At 39.8% G+C, this 23,496-nt stretch overlaps 1 protein-coding gene and 1 pseudogene across 4 annotated transcripts in view; one reads left to right on the plus strand and one right to left on the minus strand.

Annotated features, from left to right (window-relative positions):
- The window catches only part of DIAPH3 (diaphanous related formin 3), a 551,015-nt gene that overhangs the window by 308,702 nt on the left and 218,817 nt on the right, over window positions 1–23,496 (plus strand). For all 3 annotated transcript variants that reach the window (XM_079778831.1, XM_079778832.1, XM_079778833.1), the window contains one exon: window positions 15,303–15,432. In XM_079778831.1, the coding sequence (XP_079634957.1) occupies window positions 15,303–15,432 (130 nt within the window). The remainder of the gene's footprint in view (window positions 1–15,302; window positions 15,433–23,496) is intronic.
- LOC307104142 (ribonuclease H2 subunit C-like) lies at window positions 10,671–11,614 on the minus strand (annotated as a pseudogene). The gene has a single exon. The product of its transcript is annotated as a ribonuclease H2 subunit C-like (transcript).

Here is a 23,496-nt window from a genome sequence, read left to right on the forward strand (position 1 = left end):
AGTAGTGGGTGTGCAGGAGGCAGCTGATCGATGTTTCTCAATCATCAATGTTTCTAACTCTTTATTCCTCTCTGTAAAAAATAAAATATATTTAAAACAACAACAAAAACCTGTTGGTAGGGCCAAGGTCTTTTTTCCCTCCAAGTAGATCTAGCAAAAGAATAAGTTGACCCAACCATCAAAGTTGAACACCATATTAAAATATATGAGATGATTTTAACTTGTAAATTTAAAAACATGTTATCAATCCACATGCAGTAACTATAACATGTGTTTAGTAATGTTTACTAATGTCTAATGAGGGGTATGATTTCTGAATAACAAATCATCTCAGAGAATACAATTATGTAGCTATAAAAGGTAGTACTTTGTTCTAGGTAATTAGACTAACTTCCTCTAGTAGAATAGTAGATTTAAATTTTGGAAGAGTGTACCAACTGTAATAACTAATTTTTATCAGTATTTGTGCTGTTATTTATGGAGAAAATTGCCGAAACAAGTAACCATTGATTCTGCTATAAATTTATCCATAGTATAAATTTAAGAGAATTTCTATCCTCTTTGGGAATAGAACATGTGGTAATTTATCTCAGAGAGAACTTACCAAAGGGTGCACAGTTTGGGCTGTAGGGTAGGAGTTAGGTGCTACGGGTGTGAGTGTGTGGCATGGAAGATTGATTTTTGTCTTTTGTTTAATTTTATCTTTTCTAGTATATACAGATTTTATCTGATCTTCTATATATTCCTTTTACAAGTACAGGTCACATTTGAATAACTTCACCAAACTTGGGTTGGGGAACTCCTCCCCCCCCCCCCTTTTTTTTAATGCCTCCACCAACTCTAGTGATTTCTTAAAGTTGTGAACAGCTCCTCTTTTTCGGACCCTGACTCTGAACCTGGAGTGCCCTTTAAGAAATACTCATATATCAGACCCACATCAGATTAGCATGTATTGATGTACATCCTGGCACTTTTTAAAAAAAGGTCCCCAGGTGATTTTAATGCACAGACTGAATTGAGAATCACTTTATGTGTCTTCTGCCCTACTTTCTTTTCCCAGCATACAAGATCCTTGATTGGTTGTCTGGAACCAACCAACAAACATAAACAAGTAAAACCTAACCAACACAAAAATAAAACAAAAAAGAAACAACTCTACTTCTTCACTTTAGGATGAGAGGTGAAAATATTTCCACAAACTGCTGCTTCTCTTTATTGCCAAGCTGAGTACTGTCCTGGGGCGGGAGGAGTGAAAGGAATATGAATTTCAGGCACACAGTGGAACTGGAATAAGTTGATGGCCAGTGTCCTGAGTTACTTTGCAGGGTTCTGCCTTGTACAGGTAAAGTTTCATCAAAGGATGCACAGTCCTGGGGTTGTGGGACAAATACAGGAGACAAATATATTTTACCTGTTACAGGCAGTTTGTATTTTGCCTACCTGTACAGTCACAAAGGTTAATATTGTGAATCATTTTTTGTGTGAAGTTTTGATTCTTGTATGTCACCTTTTCCTTTACTCTATGAAATTAGTTTTAAGAAAGTTCTCTGCCAAACAAATCCATTGTTCCATCTGCAGTCAGTGTTTTAAAAAACTTGAGAAAAGTTTTTATTTCTTATCACATTGGCAAAATCACACTAGTAAATTTTGGCACCCTTTGAAAGTAAAACAGTTTTTGGCCAAAGACTTGCAGATAACAAATGCCATTCTTATTTTATATTCAGCCAATTAAATCAATGAAATACTGACTTCCAAAGCAATGTGAAACTATTTAGAACTCTTAAACCCTTTGACTCATTCATTAACACATTTAATGTATAGCATTTTCCAAGAAACATTTAATTGGCTTTACTAACTAGTGCTTAAAAAAAATACACACACACACACACACACACACACACACACACACACACACACACACATATATATATATATATATGAGGCCCGGTGCACCAAATTTATGTATGGGGTGGGGGTGGGGGGGGTCGGGATCGGGCCTAAACCGGCAGTCAGACATCCATCTCACAATCCGGGACCACTGGCTTCTAACTGCTCACCTACCTGCCTGTCTGCCTGATTGCCCCTAACTGCCCCCCTGCTGGCCTGGTAGCCCCCAACTGCCCCCTTCCAGCCTGGTCGCCCCCAACTGCCCCCCCTGCTGGCCTGTTTGCCCCCAACTGCCCCCCCCTTGCTGGCCTAGTTGCCCCTCATGCCCCCCCCCCCTTGCCGGCCTGGTCGCCCCAACTGCCCCTCGCTGGCCTGGTCACCCCTCATTGCCCCCCACGCAGCCTGCTTGTTCAGTCGTTTGGTCGTCCCTCACTAACCCCCCTGCCTGCCTGGTTGCCCCACCCAGCCTGCTTGTTTAGTCGTTTGGTCATTCCTCACTAACACCCCTGCTAGCCTGGTCATAGGCAGCCATCTTGTGAGGGTGTGGTGGTCAATTTGCATATTACCTCTTTATTATATAGGATATATTTTTATATATATATACACACACACACACACATATATATATATATATATATATATATATATATATATATGTTGATTTCAGAGAGGGAGGGAGAGAGAGATAGAACTATCAATGATAAGAGAGAATAATTGGTTGGTTTCCTCCTGCATGCCCCTCATTGGGGATGGAGCCAGCAACTTGGGCATGTATCTTGACCTGAATCAAACCATAACCTCCTGGTTCATAGGTCGATGCTCAACCACTTAGCCACACCATCAGGCCTAACTAGTATTTTTGGTAAATTTTATTCACATTGCTTCTGTTTGGTTTTTCAATTGCTATTAAACATTGTAAATTAGAATTATTCTTTTAATGGAATTTCAAAAGACAGAGTGGCTTTGCTTACAGTCAGTAAAGCCACTTGTATGCTATAGCTCGTGGCTCTTGTGACAAACATTGCTAATCTGTTACACTTCCTTTCTCCCAAACACACAGCCATAGAACTCCCCTCAACACCTCACTTATCAACAGCTCTACAAATGAAAGGTATGACATAAGTCTTACCTTTCACCCCTGATTTTTGTGTTTTACAAATGAAAAATCAAATATAAATGGCATTTTCCATTTTCTTATACTCTAGGAAGCTTCATATCTAGGTCTCCTTTATTGAGAATCTGCATTATTTCTAGATTTTGTGCATCACAGACAAAACATGTAACATTATGGTCTATACTTACCAATGGTATTTATGAATATTTATTCTTAGACGGTAGGGAAGAGCATGGTGATAAAATAGGTGTATACCAAAACCAGACAAAGGCATTACAATATGAGGGAACTTTAGCTTAATAGCATTCATAAACATAGGTGCAAAAATTATCAACATACTACAAAGCAAAACTAACTATATTTAAAAAGTATAGCCCATAACTAAATGGGAAGTATTTCAGGTATGAATGGCTAGTTCAACATTTGGAGATCAGTAATGCAATCCATCATCACATCAACAGGCTAAAGAGGAAAAATCATTTGAATATATCAAATATGAAGAAAAGTCATTTGATAAATTCTACACCTCCTCATATAAACTCTCAACAAACTGGAAATAGAGGGGACGTTTCTCAGGTTGATGAAGAATACCTAAAAAAAACTACAGCTAGCATCATATTTAACAGTAAAGAACAATGATTTCTTCCTAAGATAAGGAACAAGGGAAGGGTCTCTCCTCTCACCATTCCTGATCAACATTTTACTGGAAATACTAGCTAATTCAGTAAGACTAGAAAATAAAAGATACATAGACTTAGAAGAAATAAATAAAACTACCTTTATTCATAGGATAAATAATTGCTTATGTAACTCTCCTCCTCCCCCCTCCCCCCCCCCCCCCCCAACACACACACACACAATAAGAGAACTACTTTCTGGAACTAAAGAGCAGTTATAACAAAGTTTTAGGATATGAAGTTGACATAAAAAGTCAGTTGTTTTCCTAATGCTAGCAGTGAACAATTCGGATTTGAAATTAAATATCTTTATGTTAGCACAAAAAATTAATACTTAGGTTTTAGTATAACCAAATATGTTATAAGATCTGTATGAGGAAAACAAAAAATTTTATGAAAAAAATCAAAATAGATTTAGTAAAAATATATATGTATATATTTTATGTTCATGGAAAGAACTCAATATTGTTAAGATACCAGGTTTTTCCAACTTGATCAATAGGTTCAATGGAATCCCAGGCAAATTCTAGAAGGTCATTTTATGGATGTTGGTAAACTGATTATAAAGTTTATATGGGTAACTAAAAGATCCATAATATGAGAAGACTGACATTATCCAACTTCAACACTTACTTTAGAGCTCCAATAATCAAAGCATTGTAGTAGTCGGGGGAAGGAGACAAATAGATTAATGGAGCAGAATAGAGAGCCCAGAAGTAGACCCACGCAGATAATAGTGAACTAATCTTGACAAAGGGCCAAAAACAATTCAATTAAGAAATATTTGTCTTTTAAACAAACGGTGCTGGTGAGTGTGGATATATACGTACATGCTAAAAAATGTATCAGACCAGACCTTGTACTGTTCCAAAAATTAACTTTAAATGGATCATAGACCTAAATGTAAAATGCAAAACTAAACAATTAATAGAAGGTAACCTAAGAGAATATCTAGATCAGTGGTTCTCAACCTTTTTAATGCCGCGACCCTTTAATACAGTTCCTCATGTTGTGGTGACCCCCAAACGTAAAATTATTTTCGTTGCTACTTCATAACTGTAATTTTGCTACTGTTATGAATCATAATGTAAATATCTGTGTTTTCCGATGATCTTAGGTGACCCTGCTAGCGGTTCTCAACCTGTGGGAGCCACAGGTTGAGAACCGCTGCTGTAGAGCCTAAGACCATCGGAAAACACAGATATTTACATTACAATTCATAACAGTAGCAAAATTACAGTTATGAAGTAGCAACGAAAATAATTTTACAGTTGGGGGGTCACCACAACATGAGGAGAACTGTATTAAAGGGTCTCGGCATTATAAATGTTGAGAACCACTGATCTAGATGATCTCAGGTGTGGTGAGGGCTTTTTAGGTTACACATTAAAAGCATGAGCCATGAAAGAAAAATTGGTGAGTTGGACTTCATAAATTAAAAACTGGTCTATGGAAGACACTGTTAGAAGGGTAAAAGATAAACCACATACTTGGAAAACAAACATCTGATAAAGGGCTATATATGAAAAGGGTATATGAAAAACCCTTAAAACTGAACTGTAAGAAACCAAATTAAAAACAACCTAATTAAAAAATGGTCAAAAGACCTGAGTAGATATCTCACCAAAGAAGATTTACAAGTGGCAAATAAATGTCTGAAAAGATACTCAACATCATACTGTCAGAGTAAGCAGTTGGTGGGATATTAAGAAAAGATAAGGGAGGGAACTAAGCCTGATTAAGTTGGGAAACAGCAGTCACAGTCACCCTGGGGATAACTCGCATGTTCTGGACAACATGTGCTTAGTCCACGAAGCAGGAAAGACAGCCTTACAGTCACCCCACTTGGTTGGGGGGTGGTAACCAACATTGTTCCACTGGATTAATTGGGGAAGGGGAAGATAGCAAGGGGGAATTCCTATCCATGAATTTGCTTCCACTTATAATACCTTCAGTTTCTTTCTTCAGTGTCTTATAATTTTTCAAACATAGGTCTTTTATATCCTTGGTTAAATTTATTCCTAGGTTTTTGGTGTGTGTTTTTGAAGTCATTGTGAATGGGATTGTTTTCCTAGTTTCCCTTTCTAGGAGTCCATTTTTGATATATAAAAATGCAACTGTTTTCTGTATATTTATGTTGTATCCTGACACTTGAATGAATTTATCAGTTATTCATTTATAGTAAGTTTTTTATGAAATCTTTAGAGTTACTCTATATATAGTATCATGTCATATGCAAATAATGACAGTTCTACTTCTTCCTTTCCAATTTGTATGCCTTTTATTTCTTCTTGCATGAGTTCTCCACCCAAGAAAGATGGTTTCTGATGTATAGGAGAATGACTCAGCACAGGGATCCTGGGGGATGTCCCTTCAGCTCTCTACCCAGAGCCACAAACTTCACACTCTCCTCATGAGACTATAATTTGTTTCACCTCTCTCCCATGTAGCCCAGGATGAGTGTCTGCAAAGGAAATTTTGTTTGTTGGCCCTTTAAGAGGACAGCTGTATCTCTAACAGACTAATGTCTTTCTCTGGCAGACAGAATCCCTGCTAATTTTCACACCCAGATGTTATGTGGGCACCTCTTCCTGACACTGGAGCTCTGGGTTAGAGAGCCTGACTTTGGGTTGAGACCCCACACTTCTCAGGGGAAGCCCCCACAGCCGAGATATCCATCTGGAACCTTAGCCAGTGTCCATGGAGCGGGGCCAGCCCTTTTGGCATCTCTGCCCTTCCTACCAATCTCAATGTGGCTTCTGTAAATCCTTGGTTATAAGACTTCCCTTCAGCTAGTCTTCATTTGGTTATTCAGGTTCTTGCTCTATACTTCAATTGTAATTCCAGTTGGTCCTGGGAGGAGATGAGTGTAGCTTTCACCTACTCTGCCACCATCTTGGATCCCAATATTAGTCTTAATTAAAATAATTAGAAGTTAAAAAAAAACACACTTTTACATTTCACCCATTTATATTAACTAATTGATATTGAGTTATTTTAAATCTCTTTTTGAATAAGGGAATATAATAAACAGAACATTGAAAAATACAGCGAAAATTTTAGTAAAACACAAAAGTGCTTTTTATATTATAGTTTCTGTGCTTACTAAAAGCCAAAAGAAATATGTTAAAAATATAATTTAGAGAAAGCATATCTGGTAGGATATGTTATAAACCAGTTTACTTTAATTATACAGGTCTATATTATTTATATAATTTTCTTGCTTATTTAATGTTTCTACCCTCATTCTCATTTTAATGTGAACATTAAGTAAAAATATAAAATATTTTTATATATGAAGGAATTTATAAATTTTATAAATTTATCTAATTATCTGTTTTACCTAGTATTGATTGACCTCTATCCATCTTTGAAATCATTATAAAAGTTGCATTAAAAATTGTTATGGAAATGCCAACTTAGCATCTTTTGTTCATATTAACATTTTTTAATTCCATTCTATTTGGAGAGATACATTCTCTTTTTGAAAAAATTAGGGAGCGTTTATTTTTAATATATTTATACATATCAGAAAGTATTCTATAATTGTGGGTTGGTTTCTCGAGTGAAGTTGACTTTGTGAACTGAGCAAATAGTCATTTTTAAAAATATATTTATATTGATTTCAGAGGGGAAAGGAGAGGGATAGAGATAGAAACATCAATGATGAGAGAGAATCATTGATTGGCTGTTTCCTGCATGCTCCCTACTGGGGATAAGCCCACAGCCTGTGCATGTGCCCTTGACCAGAATCGAACACAGGACCCTTTAGTCCACAGGCCATTGTTCTAACCACTGACCCAAACCAGCTAGGGCTGAGCAAATAGTCTTTGTAAGTTTGTATTTACACATCCATTTTTGTTGGGATATCTTTGACTTATATTAAAAGATCTTATACATTTACAAATCACTTTATTCTACAAGGGATTTAAGATGAAATATGTTACTGTGTATACTTGTTAAGTCTGTTGAAGGTCATATTTTACAGGTATGTTTTCATCCAACCATCCTGTATAATAAAGAGGTAATATGCAAATTGATTGTCATACCCTCACAAGATGGCTGCCTATGACCTGGAACACAGGGGGGTTAGTGAGGGATGACCAAAAGACTGAATAAGCAAGCTGCGTAGGGCAACCAGTCTGGCAGGGGGGGTTAGTGAGGGACGACCAAATGACTGAACAGCAGGCTGCGTGGGGCGACCAGGCCAGCGGGGGTCCATAAGGGGCGACCAGGCTGGTGGGGGGGGCAGGTGGGGGTGACCAGGCTGGCAGGGGGGGCAGTTAGGGGCGATTAGGCTGGCAGAGCGGGCAGTGAGGGGCAACTAGGCCAGCGGGGGGGTGGGAAATTGGGGGCAACCAGGCCAGCGGGGGTGGGCAGTTGGGGCAACCAGGTCGGTAGAGGGGGGCAGTTGGGGAGGACCAGGTTGGCAGGGAGGGCAATAAAGGGTGACCAGGCTGGCGGGGTGGCAGTTAGGAGTGACCAGGCCAGCAGGGAGGGGGCAGTTGGGGGCGACCTGGCCAGCAGCAGGAGGCAGTTAGGGGCGACCAGGCCAGCAGAAGGGGCACTTAGGGGCTATGAGGCCAGCACGTAGAGGCAGTGAGGGGCGATCAGGCCGGCAGGGGGGGCAGTTAGGGGCGACCCAGCAGGCACACAGGCGAGTGGTTAGGAGCCAGCAGTCCCGGATTGCGAGAGGGAGTCGGACATCCCCCAAGGCATCCCGGATTGGAGAGAGTGCAGGCTAGGCTGAGGGGGACCCACCCCACCCCGCCACGTGCACGAATTGCATGCACCGGGCCTCTAGTATTCATATATTTTGCCAGGACTAATACATTAGCAATATGGAAAGACTTGCTGTTTGAACTATAGGATTCAGGTGGTGTTTTATGATTTTAATAGGTAAAAGAATAGAAAAAATTATACTCTCAGAATTAGAAATAACCTGAGGGTAGAAGGTGTTCATTGTCAGAGGCTTCCAGGCTAGAATTACAGGTTATAGAGCCTTTACTATTTTAAATTCCAATAATGCTCTTTTGTCTTACTATCATTTTTGTCCACTGTGTTTGAGAATTTTATTTCTTTGGATTCATAATAATAATACCCATTAGAAAAAGACTTGTTTAGAGGAACTATGTTTATAGTGGTTTAGAACTTTGAATTCACACAGACATGGGTGCAAATCTTGGCTCTACCAGATAGCAGCTATGTGATGTGGTTCACTACATGATCTTACAAAAAAATTTATTTTGCTCCTTCCTTAATAGAGGGTATAATGATAGTTCTTTTTTCACAGGGATGTTGTGTGTTTTATGCAGAATACTTATATATTGTCTCATAGTAAGTGCCACATAAAAGACCTGCTGCTGTCATCCTCAGCATTAATACTATTCACAAGTTAGGGACTTGTAGGAAGTGCATGGGGCCCTCTCAGATGCTCATAATTTTGTCATCTTTTCTAGTGGTTGGTCAGCAATGTCTACAACATCTAAAATAGTGCTGTTTGTATACATACTTAGATTACAGGAACATAATGGGAAGAGAATTGCTAATTTAACAGTATTCTTAAAATATGTTTTATTATCAAAGAGAAAAGGGTTACAGTCTTTGGATTATGAAAATCAGCAAGAATATACTAAGGTTTATTTTAAGAATTTTTTTATTGTGACTACACAATAGAATATTCTTTAAATGTCATCCAAATTTGTGCTGAATACCTTAGAAATATTCCCAAACCTTGAATTGTAGCAACAAAGAATTTGTACTCAAGACTGACAACTAGGCCATGATTTATTACAGGATCTGCTTTTAACATTATTTTGTCTGGAATGAACAGAGCAGTTGAAGAAAGTCCATCCATCTCTTTGTTTATTTGACATATGTGCCACATTAAATGTACCTTAAAGAAACAATATATAAATAAGTAATTCTACTTAACAGTGATGATTACTCATCAGGAAGATAAATCTCTTGACAATAATACACAAGGAATCCTGTCAAGCAATGTCTGTTAAATTGAAATGAAGCATATTTTTAAACCAAAATGAATTTTCAAAGCAAATATTGTAGTTTCCGTTTCTTTCCAAAGTTAGCATTACAGAATGTGTTCATGTTGTTCTTTCTCTGTAGCAAAATTGTCAATCTCCCAAGCTTTCCCCTTCTAGCTTAATCACTGATTATGTTTGATATGAGAAATTAGTAGAAATAGAATGTGCCCTCTGTACTGTTAATGTTTATCAAGAAGGTGAAAAAAAAATTGAGCATTAAGTAGATAAAGATTTCGACAAATACATTTTGTTGTGCTTTCATGCTGTTAGAAGGAGTCTGTTATTTTTTATTTTAATTATTTGGGGAAGGAGGGAGGGAATAGAGTTTTTGAGGCAAGAAGAATACATTGACAGTATTATGCAATTTTTTTTTCCTGAAAATGTTAGGACCTGAATAAAAAATGGCTGCCCTGGAATTTAGAGCCACATAGTTTATAAATGAGACACCATGCATTATAAATGGTTTCTATTGATGTTTCTTATCTGAACTTCTTACTAAGTTAGGTTTAATTTCAGATTTATTTATTGGAAATTTGAAGGATTTATTTTTTATTTTTAGTGTCACAATTGTTAAATATAGATTGAGTATATTTAGTCTGAGTATACTTTTTAACATTAAAATGTTACCAATTGCAACTTGCTAGTCAATTGATGTTTTCAATAATACAACCAAGATACCATCCTTCTCCATAAATTAGGGTTTAGCTTTATGGTTGTCTCTAAGTTCTTGAATGTATTTGACCTATGCACTTAATATTTATTAAACTTATAGATGCTATATAAACTACTAGAGGCCCAGTGCATGATTGAATCATGCACGTGTAGGGTCCCCTACATGCTTTCGCTTTTCACGGTGGAGCTGGGTGCCTGTCCACTCGTGCACCAGGCCTTTCAGAAGCCTCCGGCTCGACGGAGGCTTCTGAAAGGCCTGGTGCCGGAGAAGACAGGCACCCAGGTCCCCCACTTTTGTTTTTTTTGTTTTTGTTTTTGTTTTTGCTGTGAAAGAGCTCATTTATTGGGGTGGTGGACTCAGTGGATCCAAAGTGGAGAGCTGGTGAAGGGATCGGTGGCTTCCAGTTTCAAGCGCTGGTTCTCAGTCCTGCGGCACCTGTTTATGGATCGCTTCGGCGAGGCTGGGCCAGGTCAGGGCCGCACGCACTTTGGCATCCGGGCCAGGGATGCTCTCCAGGCCCCACAGGGTGAAGCGGCTGAAACTGGCGGAGGCACGAATAAAGCGGTCGAAGTCCCACTCCAGCGCCTCCGGGGGTTCCACCAGCTCCTGCTCCTCCTTGTCGGATCCCGCTGAAAAGTCCTGCTTCCCCACCGACTGCTCTTCCATCACCATCACGTATCCCAGCAGGCCAGGCGGCACCTCCACCTCCTCGCCCCTCAGACTTCGGCCCCGAAACGACACTTGGAGTCCATCAGGACCCTGACGGATGGCCGGGGTGAAAAAGCACCCCACAGGGGCGGCCGGTTAACCCGGACTTCACAGGGCAGGAGGTGCAGCGTGTGCGCAGAGTGACGGGGCGTAGGTGGATGCGGTGCTTCTCCATGTCTTCCTCGTCGCTGCTCTCCATCCTCTGCTGGGTTTCCGTGGCTAGCTGACTGAGGCCAGAGCTCGCTCCCCCACTTTTGATGGTCCGCGGCCGCTGAGGGGGTCTCCCCTGCTGTTGAGAGGCGCAGAGGGTGGGACCCCCTCAGCTGCCCGGATCTGGCCGTTGAGAGGCACAGGGGGCGGGAGTCCAGCCCCCTGTACCTCTCAACAGCAGGATAGCCCCGCTCAGTGGCAGCGGATCCATGCCTCTCAATGGCCGGATAGGCCACCCTGAGTCCCGCCCCCCAGCCTCCGCTGCCCAATCGTGGGCGTAGCGGAGTGATGGTAATTTACATGGTACGCTATTATTAGATAGGATAGTATTTCCAGAATTCTAAATTCTGAATTCTTATTGCTCATGAATAAAGATCAAGATTGATCCATTTGGTGGTTGTTAGATCATAGAGATTTCTTGACATATTAATCCTAGTAGTTGCTGGCTAATTAGCTATGTTACAAATTGTACTGGAATACTCTTTCCATACTTTACAAAGTATAGAAGTAGATGGTGCTTGTCTTAGCATTCCACACAGGCTGTGTTGAGTTTTACGTGAAAGGAGCATGATAAGGAAGGGTGTAAACTGAGTACAGTCAGCAGCTGTGTGAAGGGACAGGGTTCCCCAGCTAGTCACTGCTGTAAAGGGGATGGGTGGGTCGGGGCAGGGAATAAAGAGCTTTGCTGCTAGGATGCTTAAAAAGAAAAAAAGGCAGTTTTTATGCTAACTCTTTATTGTACAAGAGAAAACTATTGTATTTGTGAAAGTTTGCTATTTGTAATCTGGCCTTATCCATTTAAAATGATAGCATGAATACAATTATATGGTGAAAGGTAACTTTTAGAAATTGGATTAATATTCTCAGCATATGTACAAACTGAACCTCATAAAATATTCTAACTGGCCCAAGCATGCAAAAATAATTTCTGAACTGAGATTATAATTAGGTTTGTTCATTTTTATTCAAAGTATTGCTTTAAATTAGATTTTGATATGCCTACTAACACCAAGTTTACTAGAATGTATACTTAATTTTTTTGGAGAAGAAAAAAAGTTCTCTTTCTCTGTCTAGTTTGTATTTTTATTCCACTTATGTAAAATCTAAGGTCCAGTAACTTTCCTAAGGCTAAGTAACTAGTTAAGAGCGTGTTTTAACATTACCAGGTCAACCCACGCATGTTATTGACCATTAATCTACCTAGTATTTGAGTCACTTTTGGAGTATACTCTTTCAAACCCTCAGGTGGATGTTGGGATCTCTCTTCCTTTTAAAAGGCATTAATAGCGGATTAATGTTGATACCACTTTTTAAAATGCCAGGAACCATTCTTTATTTTCTTTTTATGTAAGTGTTGTTGGTATACAATATTATATTACTTTCAGGTGTACAATATAGTGATTCAACATTGGTTTGTGTGTTGTATAGGTCAGTGTAGCATTTGTACATATTACATGGGTGGTGTGAAAGTCAGGCTGTCTAGAAGGTAGCTGTATGTTTCCAGGAGTCTGCTGGTTTTTGCATTAATAAGTTGTGATGTGTGTTAATATTTATGGTGGTACAGAATCGTTCTCATTCTTTTATTGTGTAGTAACTTATGCAATAGACTTATTATCTTCTTCTGAGAGTAATATAGTATTTAGTGATGGTGGAATTTGTAAAAATACCACATATGGGGATATATATTTTTATATATATACTAGAGGCCTGTTGCACGAAGATTCGTGCAATAGGCCTTCCTTCCACTGGTTGCCGGCACCGGTTTTCCTCTGGCACCCAGGACCCAGGCCTTCGCTCTGGCCACTGCCTTTTCGCTCCAGCCTGAGCACCGCTCCTGTAGCTCCCTCCACCCCCCCGCCCTCCCCTTCATAGCAGGCATCCCGCCCCGCCCAGCCGCTCCGTGCCTGCGTGCGTGCTGTCCAGAGGCCGGGAGCAGCTGGGGGGCGGGGCCACTGCCATCTTTGTCGTGTTAATTTGCATACTCACTCCTGATTGGCTGGTGGGCGTCGCAAAGTAATGGTCAATTTGCATGTTTCTCTTTTATTAGTGTAAATATTCACACATGCATATTTTAAAGTGGGAAATTGTTGGAAAAGAGCAAGTAAATAGGGCTGTTCCCAGTTAGGTAGGCCAAGAGTTTCCAGCTCTAAATTAAATCCTGGTATGCAAAGAGGGATGTTTTTCCACTCTCATATGTGTATCTGCTCTGAAGGATTACTCAGTTGTAAGGAACACCACCAGAGTACCTATTTGTCCTGTGTGCACACCCAGGACTCATCCCTATGACTACACAAAACCCAAACTAACTCCCTATTTATTGTTTAGATTTTAACTTAACCTCATCTCCTTTCTGATTGCATTCCTTGGACATTTCTGATTAGGATGGGTCCATCCTGGTCTTCAAGCCTCTGTTCTTCCTTTCATTCTGTATACTTCTTTGAGTTTATTTGATCAAATTTTTAGCTTTAGGGGCTAACAGCTCACAAACTGGTGCTCTTAGACCAATTCACTCACCTTAAGTTCCAACCCCCTGAAGGATTCCCAACAGTTTGTCACCTCCAAGGGCATAAAAATGTTTTCTCGGTGAGCAAAAATGTCTTACTGTTATTATATGTAAAGCACAGATATACATACAGTACATAAACAAATGTACAATGTACCTGTGGTTTTAAAATTTCATAACGATTAGGGGAAAAAATGCTTTAAAAAGTCTCTTAGTTGGTAGTAATGAAAAAAGGTTGAGGACCACTGTTCTACACCTATCCTTTTTGGACATTCCGAGTTTGATGTTACTTAAAACCTTCAAACTCAACTTGTTCATAGCTGAAATGATTTTTTTCATTGCCCAGCCCACCCAAATCAGTTCTTATCCTTTTTGTCTTCTCTAATTAATGGCATTGCCTGAGTTTCCATGTCCACGCTGTCTCATTACTCTATTCCCAAAGTATTCCCTCAGCTCAGGCTGTCGTCTTTCCCTGTCTGGATTATTGCTACAGCTCTTTAAATTACTCTTCCTGCTTCTGTTATTACCCTTGCTCTAATCTTTTATCCACGCTACCCTACAGGGAGCTTTCTAAAATGTACATCTGGTCATCTCTCATCTGTTTAAAAACTCCAAATTCTTAGGGATCAAAATTCTATTTCCATTGCATGACCTACCTTTCCTTTTATTTTCCTATCTTTTCAGATTCATAGTTTTCACTCCACCCTCTTGCCTTCCCTAACACACACTTGTATTTTGGAGTCAGTCAGGTTCCTCACATGTGCCATTTTCTTCCTTGTCTATGGCCTTTAGCAAAAGCTGCTCCTTCTGCAATGATACTGAACTTTGGATTTTTTCTTCTCTTCCCTACCCCACACAACTTCCTCTCCACCAGTGCTCAATTTAGATGTCATGTCCTCCTAAATGTACTTTGTGATCAGTTTTACTGTACTATTTGTCACACCAGGGTAAATACGTATTTTCTGTTTCTTTGTTTTCACTAAACAGCCTGTTGAGAAATTACTGTCCTTTGCTGTATTTCTGGCTCCTGCATTATCCAGCAGGCATTCTATCAGCATACGCCAAATGAGAACATACTCAAATGTGGGGGTAGTTTTAGGTACCACTATTGTATTGACTTTCCTAGGAATTTACCATATATTTTCCCCCATAAAATGTCACACACTAGATTGGATTATACTTATTCCTTCTTTTCAATTAATGTTATTGACTTTAATCAAACAACGATATGTTAATTTGCACTCGCTTGCTTTTTTCTCGATTCCTTTATTCTAATGCTAACCGTGTCGAGTCACACTCGACATCCGAGTGCAAAAGGTTAAGAGTAGCTTTTCAAGTATTTAAATATTTGCTTTTCAAAAATAGAATTAACTAATTTTACAAGTCATTCATTCTTATCTCCAGAATACTATATTAACATTATTTTAATAGACACATTTTCAAAATATGTTTGACCCTATTTTTCTCTCTCTCTCATCCTATTTAGCTAAAGGACACGAAATCAGCAGATCAGAAAACAACACTGCTTCATTTTCTGGTGGAAATATGTGAAGAAAAGTACCCTGATATCCTAAATTTTGTGGAGGATTTGCAACATTTGGACAAAGCTAGTAAAGGTTTGTGCTTTTATAGAAAACATTTCACTGCTCTGGGTCTTCAGTTCTTAAAGACAGAAAATAATGCCTTTTATTCAAGCATGCTTGCTTCTTTGTCACAGTATTTTCATGATGAATACGTCACTTTTAAAATAGTAGTTATAGAACATTTGTTTTCTGATTGGTCATTACTGTTTTTATGACTTAATTTGATTAGATAATGAGGCCCTATATTAAATGCCTGGCAGCTGCACCTCTGCTGCTGTGCCTGCTCCACTGGTGGCCACTGTCACACTCCATGACTCAGTGTCATTCACAAGCACTTGATACTATGATGTGTCTGAACAGAGAGCTAGTAATCAGTTTGCCCTGTTTGCCCGAGTCCTACATCTATCTCCACCCACCTTGCAGGTGGAGCCTGCTTTCTCTGTACTGGTAGACAGTGAACTTCCAGAGATTCGGTTTACTCCTTCCTAATGCTAACATTTGTAACCTGCTTCTGGCCCCAGTTCTGGTTTAGATCAGGTTATAAGGGTCATAGAAAGGATAGGACCATTTTTAATACTTGGATATAAAATGATCAAATGCAATTTTTTGACCACCTGAAGAATCCAGTTTTTATTTATATATCACATTGATCCTATGGAGGGGGCAAACATTAATTGGCTTCCAACAGCCAATTTATGAATACTCATTTTATTTTTATTAATATGCTAGAGGCCCAGTGTATGAAAATTCATGCATTGGATGGGGTGTCCCTCAGGCCGGCCTGCCCCCTCTCACAGTCCGGGAGCCCTCAGGGGTGGTAGGAAAGCTGACGATCAGGGGAAGGTGACACCCCCATCACGCCTTTGCTGCTGCCACTGCTGGCAGTGCAAGCCTCAGGCGGCCCTGGGCAGCTGGGGGGCTGAGGGGACTGGGAGACTCCGGAGGCAGGTGAGTGGCAAGGCCCTGGCGGGGCTGAGGGGATTGGATGCCTCCATCTTGTGGCTGTGGGCGTTGCCATCTTTGATGGCATGGCGTTCAATTAGCATATTCCCTCCTTATTGGCTGTGGGTGCCACCATCTTTGAGGGCGGGGCAGTCCATTAGCATATTCCCTCCTTATTGGCTCTGGGCGCCACCATATTTGAGGGTGGGACAGTCATTTAGCATATTCCTTCCTTATTGTCTGTGGGCGCCGCCATCTTTGCGACAGTGTGAGGGTCAATTAGCATATTCCCTCTTTATTAGATAGGATACAAGTGTATGGCTATACATTTTGGGAGCAACCCACATGAAATGGTGGACTATATGTATTATTTGTGTTGAACACTGGCCATTAGTAATGTCAAAGTGTTTTGTAATCTGTTAATTTCCTTCTTAAAATTCAAATTTGTCAACTTAACCCTTTGCACTCGCTTGCTTTTTTCTCGATTCCTTTATTCTAATGCTAACCATGTCGAGTCACACTCGACATCTGAGTGCAAAAGGTTAAAGAATACTTTATTTTTTCTGTATTACTGTGAATACTCCTTCTTAAATAAAAAACATCACTTTTATTATTCCCTACCTTCTTTTAATGTTTTTCCTTCTATAAAATAGGGATTGTAGCTAAAAGGCATGTGATTAGATGAGATGTTCTTTGACACTTATTCCTGAAATGTATGTTTCTTTGAAGTGTATACCTCATACAACCTGGGGGTAGGGGAGTGTCATGGTGCTGAAAACATTGGTCTAGATTTTTTTTTAATATATTTTTATTGATGTCAGAGAGATAGGAGAGGGAGTGAAAGATAGAAACACCAATGATGAGAGAGAATCATTGATTGGCTGCCTCACACACGCCCCACACTGGGGATTGAGCCTGCAACCTGGGCATGTGCCCTTGAACAGAATCGAACCTGGGACCCTTCAGTCCACAGGCTGACGCTCTATCCACTGAGCTAAACCGACTAGGGCTGGCCTGGATTTTTAAGACTAAAACTAAACTTTTAACTTTATTTTTCACTCCTGCCTCCCAATGCTCTAATGATGTTGAATTACTTACTTTGTTCTTACTTTCCCTTAAAATGTCCTTGGTAAGAATAGTGTGTGTGTGTGTGTGTGTGTGTGTGTGTGAACTTTAAATATGAAAATAATTCAAACTGTTTTCTTATATGAAATAATGTGAGACAGGGCCAACGAGCATAGAATAAAAAACATTAAAAATAGCTCCGTGATACTTAAAATAGTTTTTAAATGATTGGCTTTTTAACAGGGAAGGCGACATTTCTGAAATGAGATTTCTGATATTTTGGAATACAATTTGAATTAATGGCTTGAAAAATAATTGAAAATGGGTGTTTTTGATGAACATTAAACTTGATAAGTAACAGAGTGGTAAAGAAAAATGTGGTGCAAAGTGCCTTGAAATATAGAGGAAGTTTTGTGTGTGTTTTTCTAGTGAAAAGGTAGTTAAGTAGTTAACAGCTTATGTAAACATTAGGTTATTTAGCAAGAATTAAAGCAGTGCAAACATTTTCTGCCTGATAGCAGTTTCTATTTCCGATCACTTCACCATCTTTCCTACTAGTTCTGAAGCTGAGCAGTAAGCCTGAACATACTTCTCTTTCAGATGCATTTCTCATCATGGAATTTATTTTCTAGCAGTTTTGCTTGTAAATTAAGTTTTTGAAATATCATGACTCATTTGATTGTACTTAAAATTCTGTATGAATATTACGATGTTTTGCTTTTGAAAAATATTTAACTTTCATAAGAGCTTGCAGAGTTGTAACTTGGTAATTAGATTTTTCTGTTTGTTTTCTTTCCTGGTGTTTCTATGGGGCAGTGGGGGCCTGAAGGGGTTTAGTTTCCATCTGGTTAGCAGAGGAACACATATGTGGATGGGTCAGCAGATACCGTTAATGTGTTTCACAGGGAGCAGCCAACTTCATATTTGAAATAAAATAGCCATTACTAAGGTAATTTATACTGTAGGTGATTGTTGAGCATAAGTTCTTCGTATGCTTATACTACCCTATTAATGAAGGAGATTTTAGAGGAATAATTGTGATGTTTTGGATGAAATAAGTCCATTTGCTTTGGAGAATTTAGTGCTCTTATATATCATTATTTAAAAGTTTTCAGATTTGAAATCTCCTCAGTGAGCTATCACATGAATTAAATAGTACCTTTGTTTTTGAGATATAACAAATCTTGGCCATTAGGTACTCCTGGATCAGCAGGGGGAACTTTCATTGCAACTAATGAGCTTACCCGTATGACAATTTTCGAAAATCTACTTCATTAGGGCGGCTTCTTTCCTCAGAGATAATAGCTTATGGCTTATCTGTTGTATTTCAGTGAAAGTATTTTGGCTCATTATTGTATTTCTCTACACCATTGTGATAGTTCTTTCCTTTCCCGACTTCTTGGGGTTGAATGCATTTTCCTGTGTCTAAACAAGTGGAATTAATAAACTCTGATCTATGAAGGTTTTATAGATTATTTCACATAACCTCTTTCATTATTAAATTGGAATGGTATTTTGTTAATGAGTAGGAAGTAAGACAAAACTGTGGGGTTTCTTGGGATGTATTAAAATAAAACAAAGGTAAGTTTACAGTGTCACCTTGTTCAGCTCTGTCTTTTTCAGGGTTATCAAAGCTCTAGCATATATTTCTATTATCCTAGATAGTCAACTCTGAATTCCAGAAAGACCATGCTACTTCACTCTGTAACAATTCACTCATTCATATAACAAACATAGTTGTGTGATGAGTCTGTGCTAGAAACTGTTCTTGCCTTGCTACTGATCCATGGCATAGTTTTTGTGTCTTAGTGCAATGTAGGCGCCCTCACTCATATTTGGTGTCTTCCCTACTGGTTCCACCCTCTTACTCTCAGTATCCTTTACTTCACACTCTTCTTCTATGCAACCTCTGAGTATTGCTGTTATTAGCCTAATAGTGCATTCTTCTCTTTTTTTCTCCCCTATGGCTTCTCCTCAGGTGATCTCTCTAGTTTCCAAGGGCTTAAATACCATCATAACATTAATGACACAAATTTGTACCTGATACTTCCCTTCTGAGCTCCACACTTGTATATCTGCAAGCTTACTTGCCATTTCCAGCCACATCTCAATGTGTAAATCACAATGTGCAATAAAATGTGGCTCTTCATTCCTGTACCCTTAACCTCTCCTCCCCATTTAATTATGTGAGAAAATCCTTCTTAGTCCCTTTCCTTCTATTCCCTTTTCTTATTTGCCATGCCTTTTTATAGCCTTTCAGTATCTTAACTGAGAGCTTTGTGGTAGATTTTAAGGTAAATCTATAGCAAGTGGTAGCTGTGACCAAAATGTTGTCTAGTTCTCTCCTTCATCAAGTAACAAAGTCAATATCACCTTCTCTTTTGTGCTTTTTCCTTACTGGAGATCTCTGCTAGCTTTTTGTGTGTTCCACTTTGTCCTTAAAAATAAATTTATACTTTTTCCAGAAAAACTTAGACCATTATTTAAGAACTTCTACTGTATACTAGAGACCATTCCTGGAACTGCTGGGAATATAGTTAGTTTCTAAAGAAAAGACAATATTCGGTGTACTATCAGAGTGGATTTAATGATCATCCATTTTTATTGTTACTTTTTTCTGTTTCCACATTTTTAGCTTTCAGAAGTATTCTTTGATATATATTTTTTCTTTCCATTTTATAGACTCTGCTTTTAAAGCTTTACTTGTTTGCTTTTAGCTAGTAATTTCTTGGTTTTATCCAAATATTTGTCTACTCAAATACATTTCTTGGTTTTCAATTCCTCGTGTCTTTGCAACATTTTATGGTAAATGCCTTACTAAATACCAAATGTTTATCTTTTATGCACCTACTGTGAACACTTAGAACACTTACTTTCCAGGTGGCTGCCACCTGGAAACTGCATAGAGTGAAAATTTCAAATTCATCTGCTATAACAAATAGAAGGCATTTCAAAGCCTTTCATTAACCTCTTATGCTATTGACTTCCAAAAAAGCCAATTAAAATTTGTTAGTGAATTTGATATAAATATTTTGAATATTCAGTATTATTAATTCAATTGCATTTTATATTTTAAACATATATTGTCAGTGCATTAAAATATTTATTGTGCAACAAATTAACAACATAAATAGCATTGTATTAGAACCATTATGTCATGAAGGTTATAGGTGAGCCTCATAATTTTGTGAGATAAATCATTCATGTTTCATATCAATTGTAGGATATAAAAGTTTTTGAAAATATACATTAGGATACATTTCTCCCAATATAGTGAAGTAATTTGATGGATACATTATTGCTGGTGGAGGACATTTATATTAAAATAATTTTGTTAGAGGAGACAACTATGTAGGATATTGCTTTAATTGAAGATACACACACACACACACACACACACACACACACACTCACACTGATTGGCCAGATTATTATGATCTCTGAACGCATAATAATCTGGCCACTCAGTGTACTTCTCTTGAGTACCTTATTTATTTGATATCAAAGATACTATAAATCGTGCACCTGATCACTTTTCCCCTTTGCACTGGCTGATAGAAAGCTCAGGACAAATAGGTGGTTGATCTTCAGCAAAAGTCTAGAATACTTTTGGTACCCATTTGAGATACAAATACACTGAGTGGCCAGATTATTATGTGTTCAGAGATCATAATAATCTGGCCACTCAGTGTGTGTGTGTGTGTGTGTGTGTGTGTGTGTGTGTGTGCGTGCGCGCGCACACACACACACACACACACACACACACACACACTAGGGGCCCAGTGCACGAAATTTGTGCACTGAGGGGCGGGGTCCCTCAGCCCAGCCTGCCCCCTCTCACAGACTGGGAGCCCTCAGGGGATGTCCTACTGACAGCTTAGGCCCCATGGGGAGCGGGCCTAAGCCGCAGTCTGGCCTCCCTCTGCGGGAGGCGACTGGGTTAATCAGGTGAAGGTGCCAGCCTCATCACCCCGCTGCTGCAGCCACTGCCAGTCACCGCAGCCACCAAGGTGTTTTTATCAACATGTACTACAGTCCCTTCACCATGAAAAAATGACAACTTTCTTTAGGCATTTTCAAAATGTCCCTTTCATAGGATATGACCTACCTTTCTTCCTTCCTTCCTTCCTTCCTTCCTTCCTTCCTTCCTTCCTTCCTTCCTTCCTTCCTTCCTTCCTTCCTTCCTTTCTTTCTTTCTTTCTTTCTTTCTTTCTTTCTTTCTTTCTTTCTTTCTTTCTTTCTTTCTTTCTTTCTTTTGTCCCTTTCATAGGATATGACCTTTCTTTCTTTTCTTTCTTTCTTTCTTTCTTTCTTTCTTTCTTTCTTTCTTTCTTTCTTTCTTTCTTTCTTTCTTTCTTTCTTTCTTTCCTTCCTTCCTTCCTTCCTTCCTTCCTTCCTTCCTTCCTTCCTTCCTTCCTTCCTTCCTTCCTTTCTTTTCTTTATTTCTTTTCTTTCTTTCTTTCTTTCTTTCTCCTCACCTGAGGATATGTTTCCATTGATTTTTAGAGAACTTGGAAGAGAGAGGGAAAGACACAGAGAAACATCAATGTGAGAGGGACACTTTGATTGGTTGCCTCCTGCATGAGCCCTGACCTGGGCCCCGGCCAGGGAAGAACCTATAACCTAGGTACATGCCCTTGATCAGAATCGAACGTGGACCCTGCGGTCGGCAGGCCGAGGCTCTACCCACTGAGCCAAACCGGCTAGGGCAGGATATGACATTTCTTAGTCTCTCCAGCAGTGGACCTTCGTTTTTTTCTCCAGGAGTGTGGTGGAAAAGCCCTAGATCACCTTCTTGGATTCTTATTACCCAAGTTACCAAGAACACTGCAAGTGGCGGCATATAGGGAGCTTAGCCAATGAGCGGTCAGAAAAGGTGTTCACACTCGAACTGGTTTGGCTCAGTGGATAGAGCGTCGGCCTGCAGACTGAAGGGTCCCAGGTTTGATTCCTGTTAAGGGCATGTACCTTGGTTGGGGGCACATCCCGAGTGGGGAGTGTACAGGAGGCAGCTGATCAATGTTTCTCTCTCATCGATGTTTCTGACAGTCTATCCCTCTCCCCTCTTCTCTGTAAAAAATCAATAAAATATATATATATATTTTTTTAATAAAAAAAAAAGAAAAGGTGTTTCCTCTGCAGCCCATGCGCAAAAGATCCCCTCCGTTGTGTCCACTGGGCTAGGGGCATGTCCCCAGCTTCCGGGGGCACACCCCCAAGCCCTGCGACCCCGTGTTCGCTGTGTCTGCCAGGCTAGGGGGCATGGACCCGGGCTGCTTGGCACGGGTACACACGCAAGCAGCCGCGGGGCCGCTTGTGCTTGGTGCCCCTGGCCACTTGTCCCAGGACCCAGTCCCCTTGGCGCCCCGGCTGATCATCCCGGGACCCAGGCCGGGGGTGTTCTGGGGCCCCAGCCACTCAGGGCCTCCTCACGGGCCTACAGGCTTGGAGCGGTCTGGGTCCCAAGGATGTTTCCTGGACCCAGGCCGCTCGGCACTCGCATATGCAAATTAACCCACCATCTTTGTTGGGTTAATTTGCATACTCCTGACTGGCTGGTGGGCATCGCGGAGGTATGGTCAATTTGAATCTTTCTCTTTTATTAGTGTAGATATACACATACTATTTGGGGCTGAATTCTATCCCAATACATTGAAGCCCCAAGTTTCATAATGTGACTGTATAGTTGGAGATAGGGCTTATAGGGGTGATTAAATTAAAGGAGGCCTTTTGGGTGGGCCCTAATTCAACCTGAATAGTCACCTTATAAGAAGAGGAAATCTCGAGTCACAGAGAGACCTCCAAGATGTGCATGCACAGAAGACAGACTGTGTGAGGACATAGTGAGAAGGTGGCCATCTGCAAACCAAGGACAGAGGCCTCAGAGCAAACCAAACCTACTGACACCTTATCTTGGACTCTAGAACTTTGAGAAAATAGATTTTTGTTGTTTAACCCACCCAGTCTGTGGTATTTTGTGATGGTAGTCCTAGCAAATTAATACACTAACTTTCCTTGCTTAGAGTTTTTTGGCTGTAGAATAGAGTAGTCATTACTGAATGATTATTTTACTTTATCAGACCACTTGAA

Source organism: Cnephaeus nilssonii (genome assembly GCF_951640355.1).
Source record: "Cnephaeus nilssonii genome assembly, chromosome: 8".
In the NCBI taxonomy this organism is placed as follows: Eukaryota; Metazoa; Chordata; class Mammalia; order Chiroptera; family Vespertilionidae; genus Cnephaeus; species Cnephaeus nilssonii.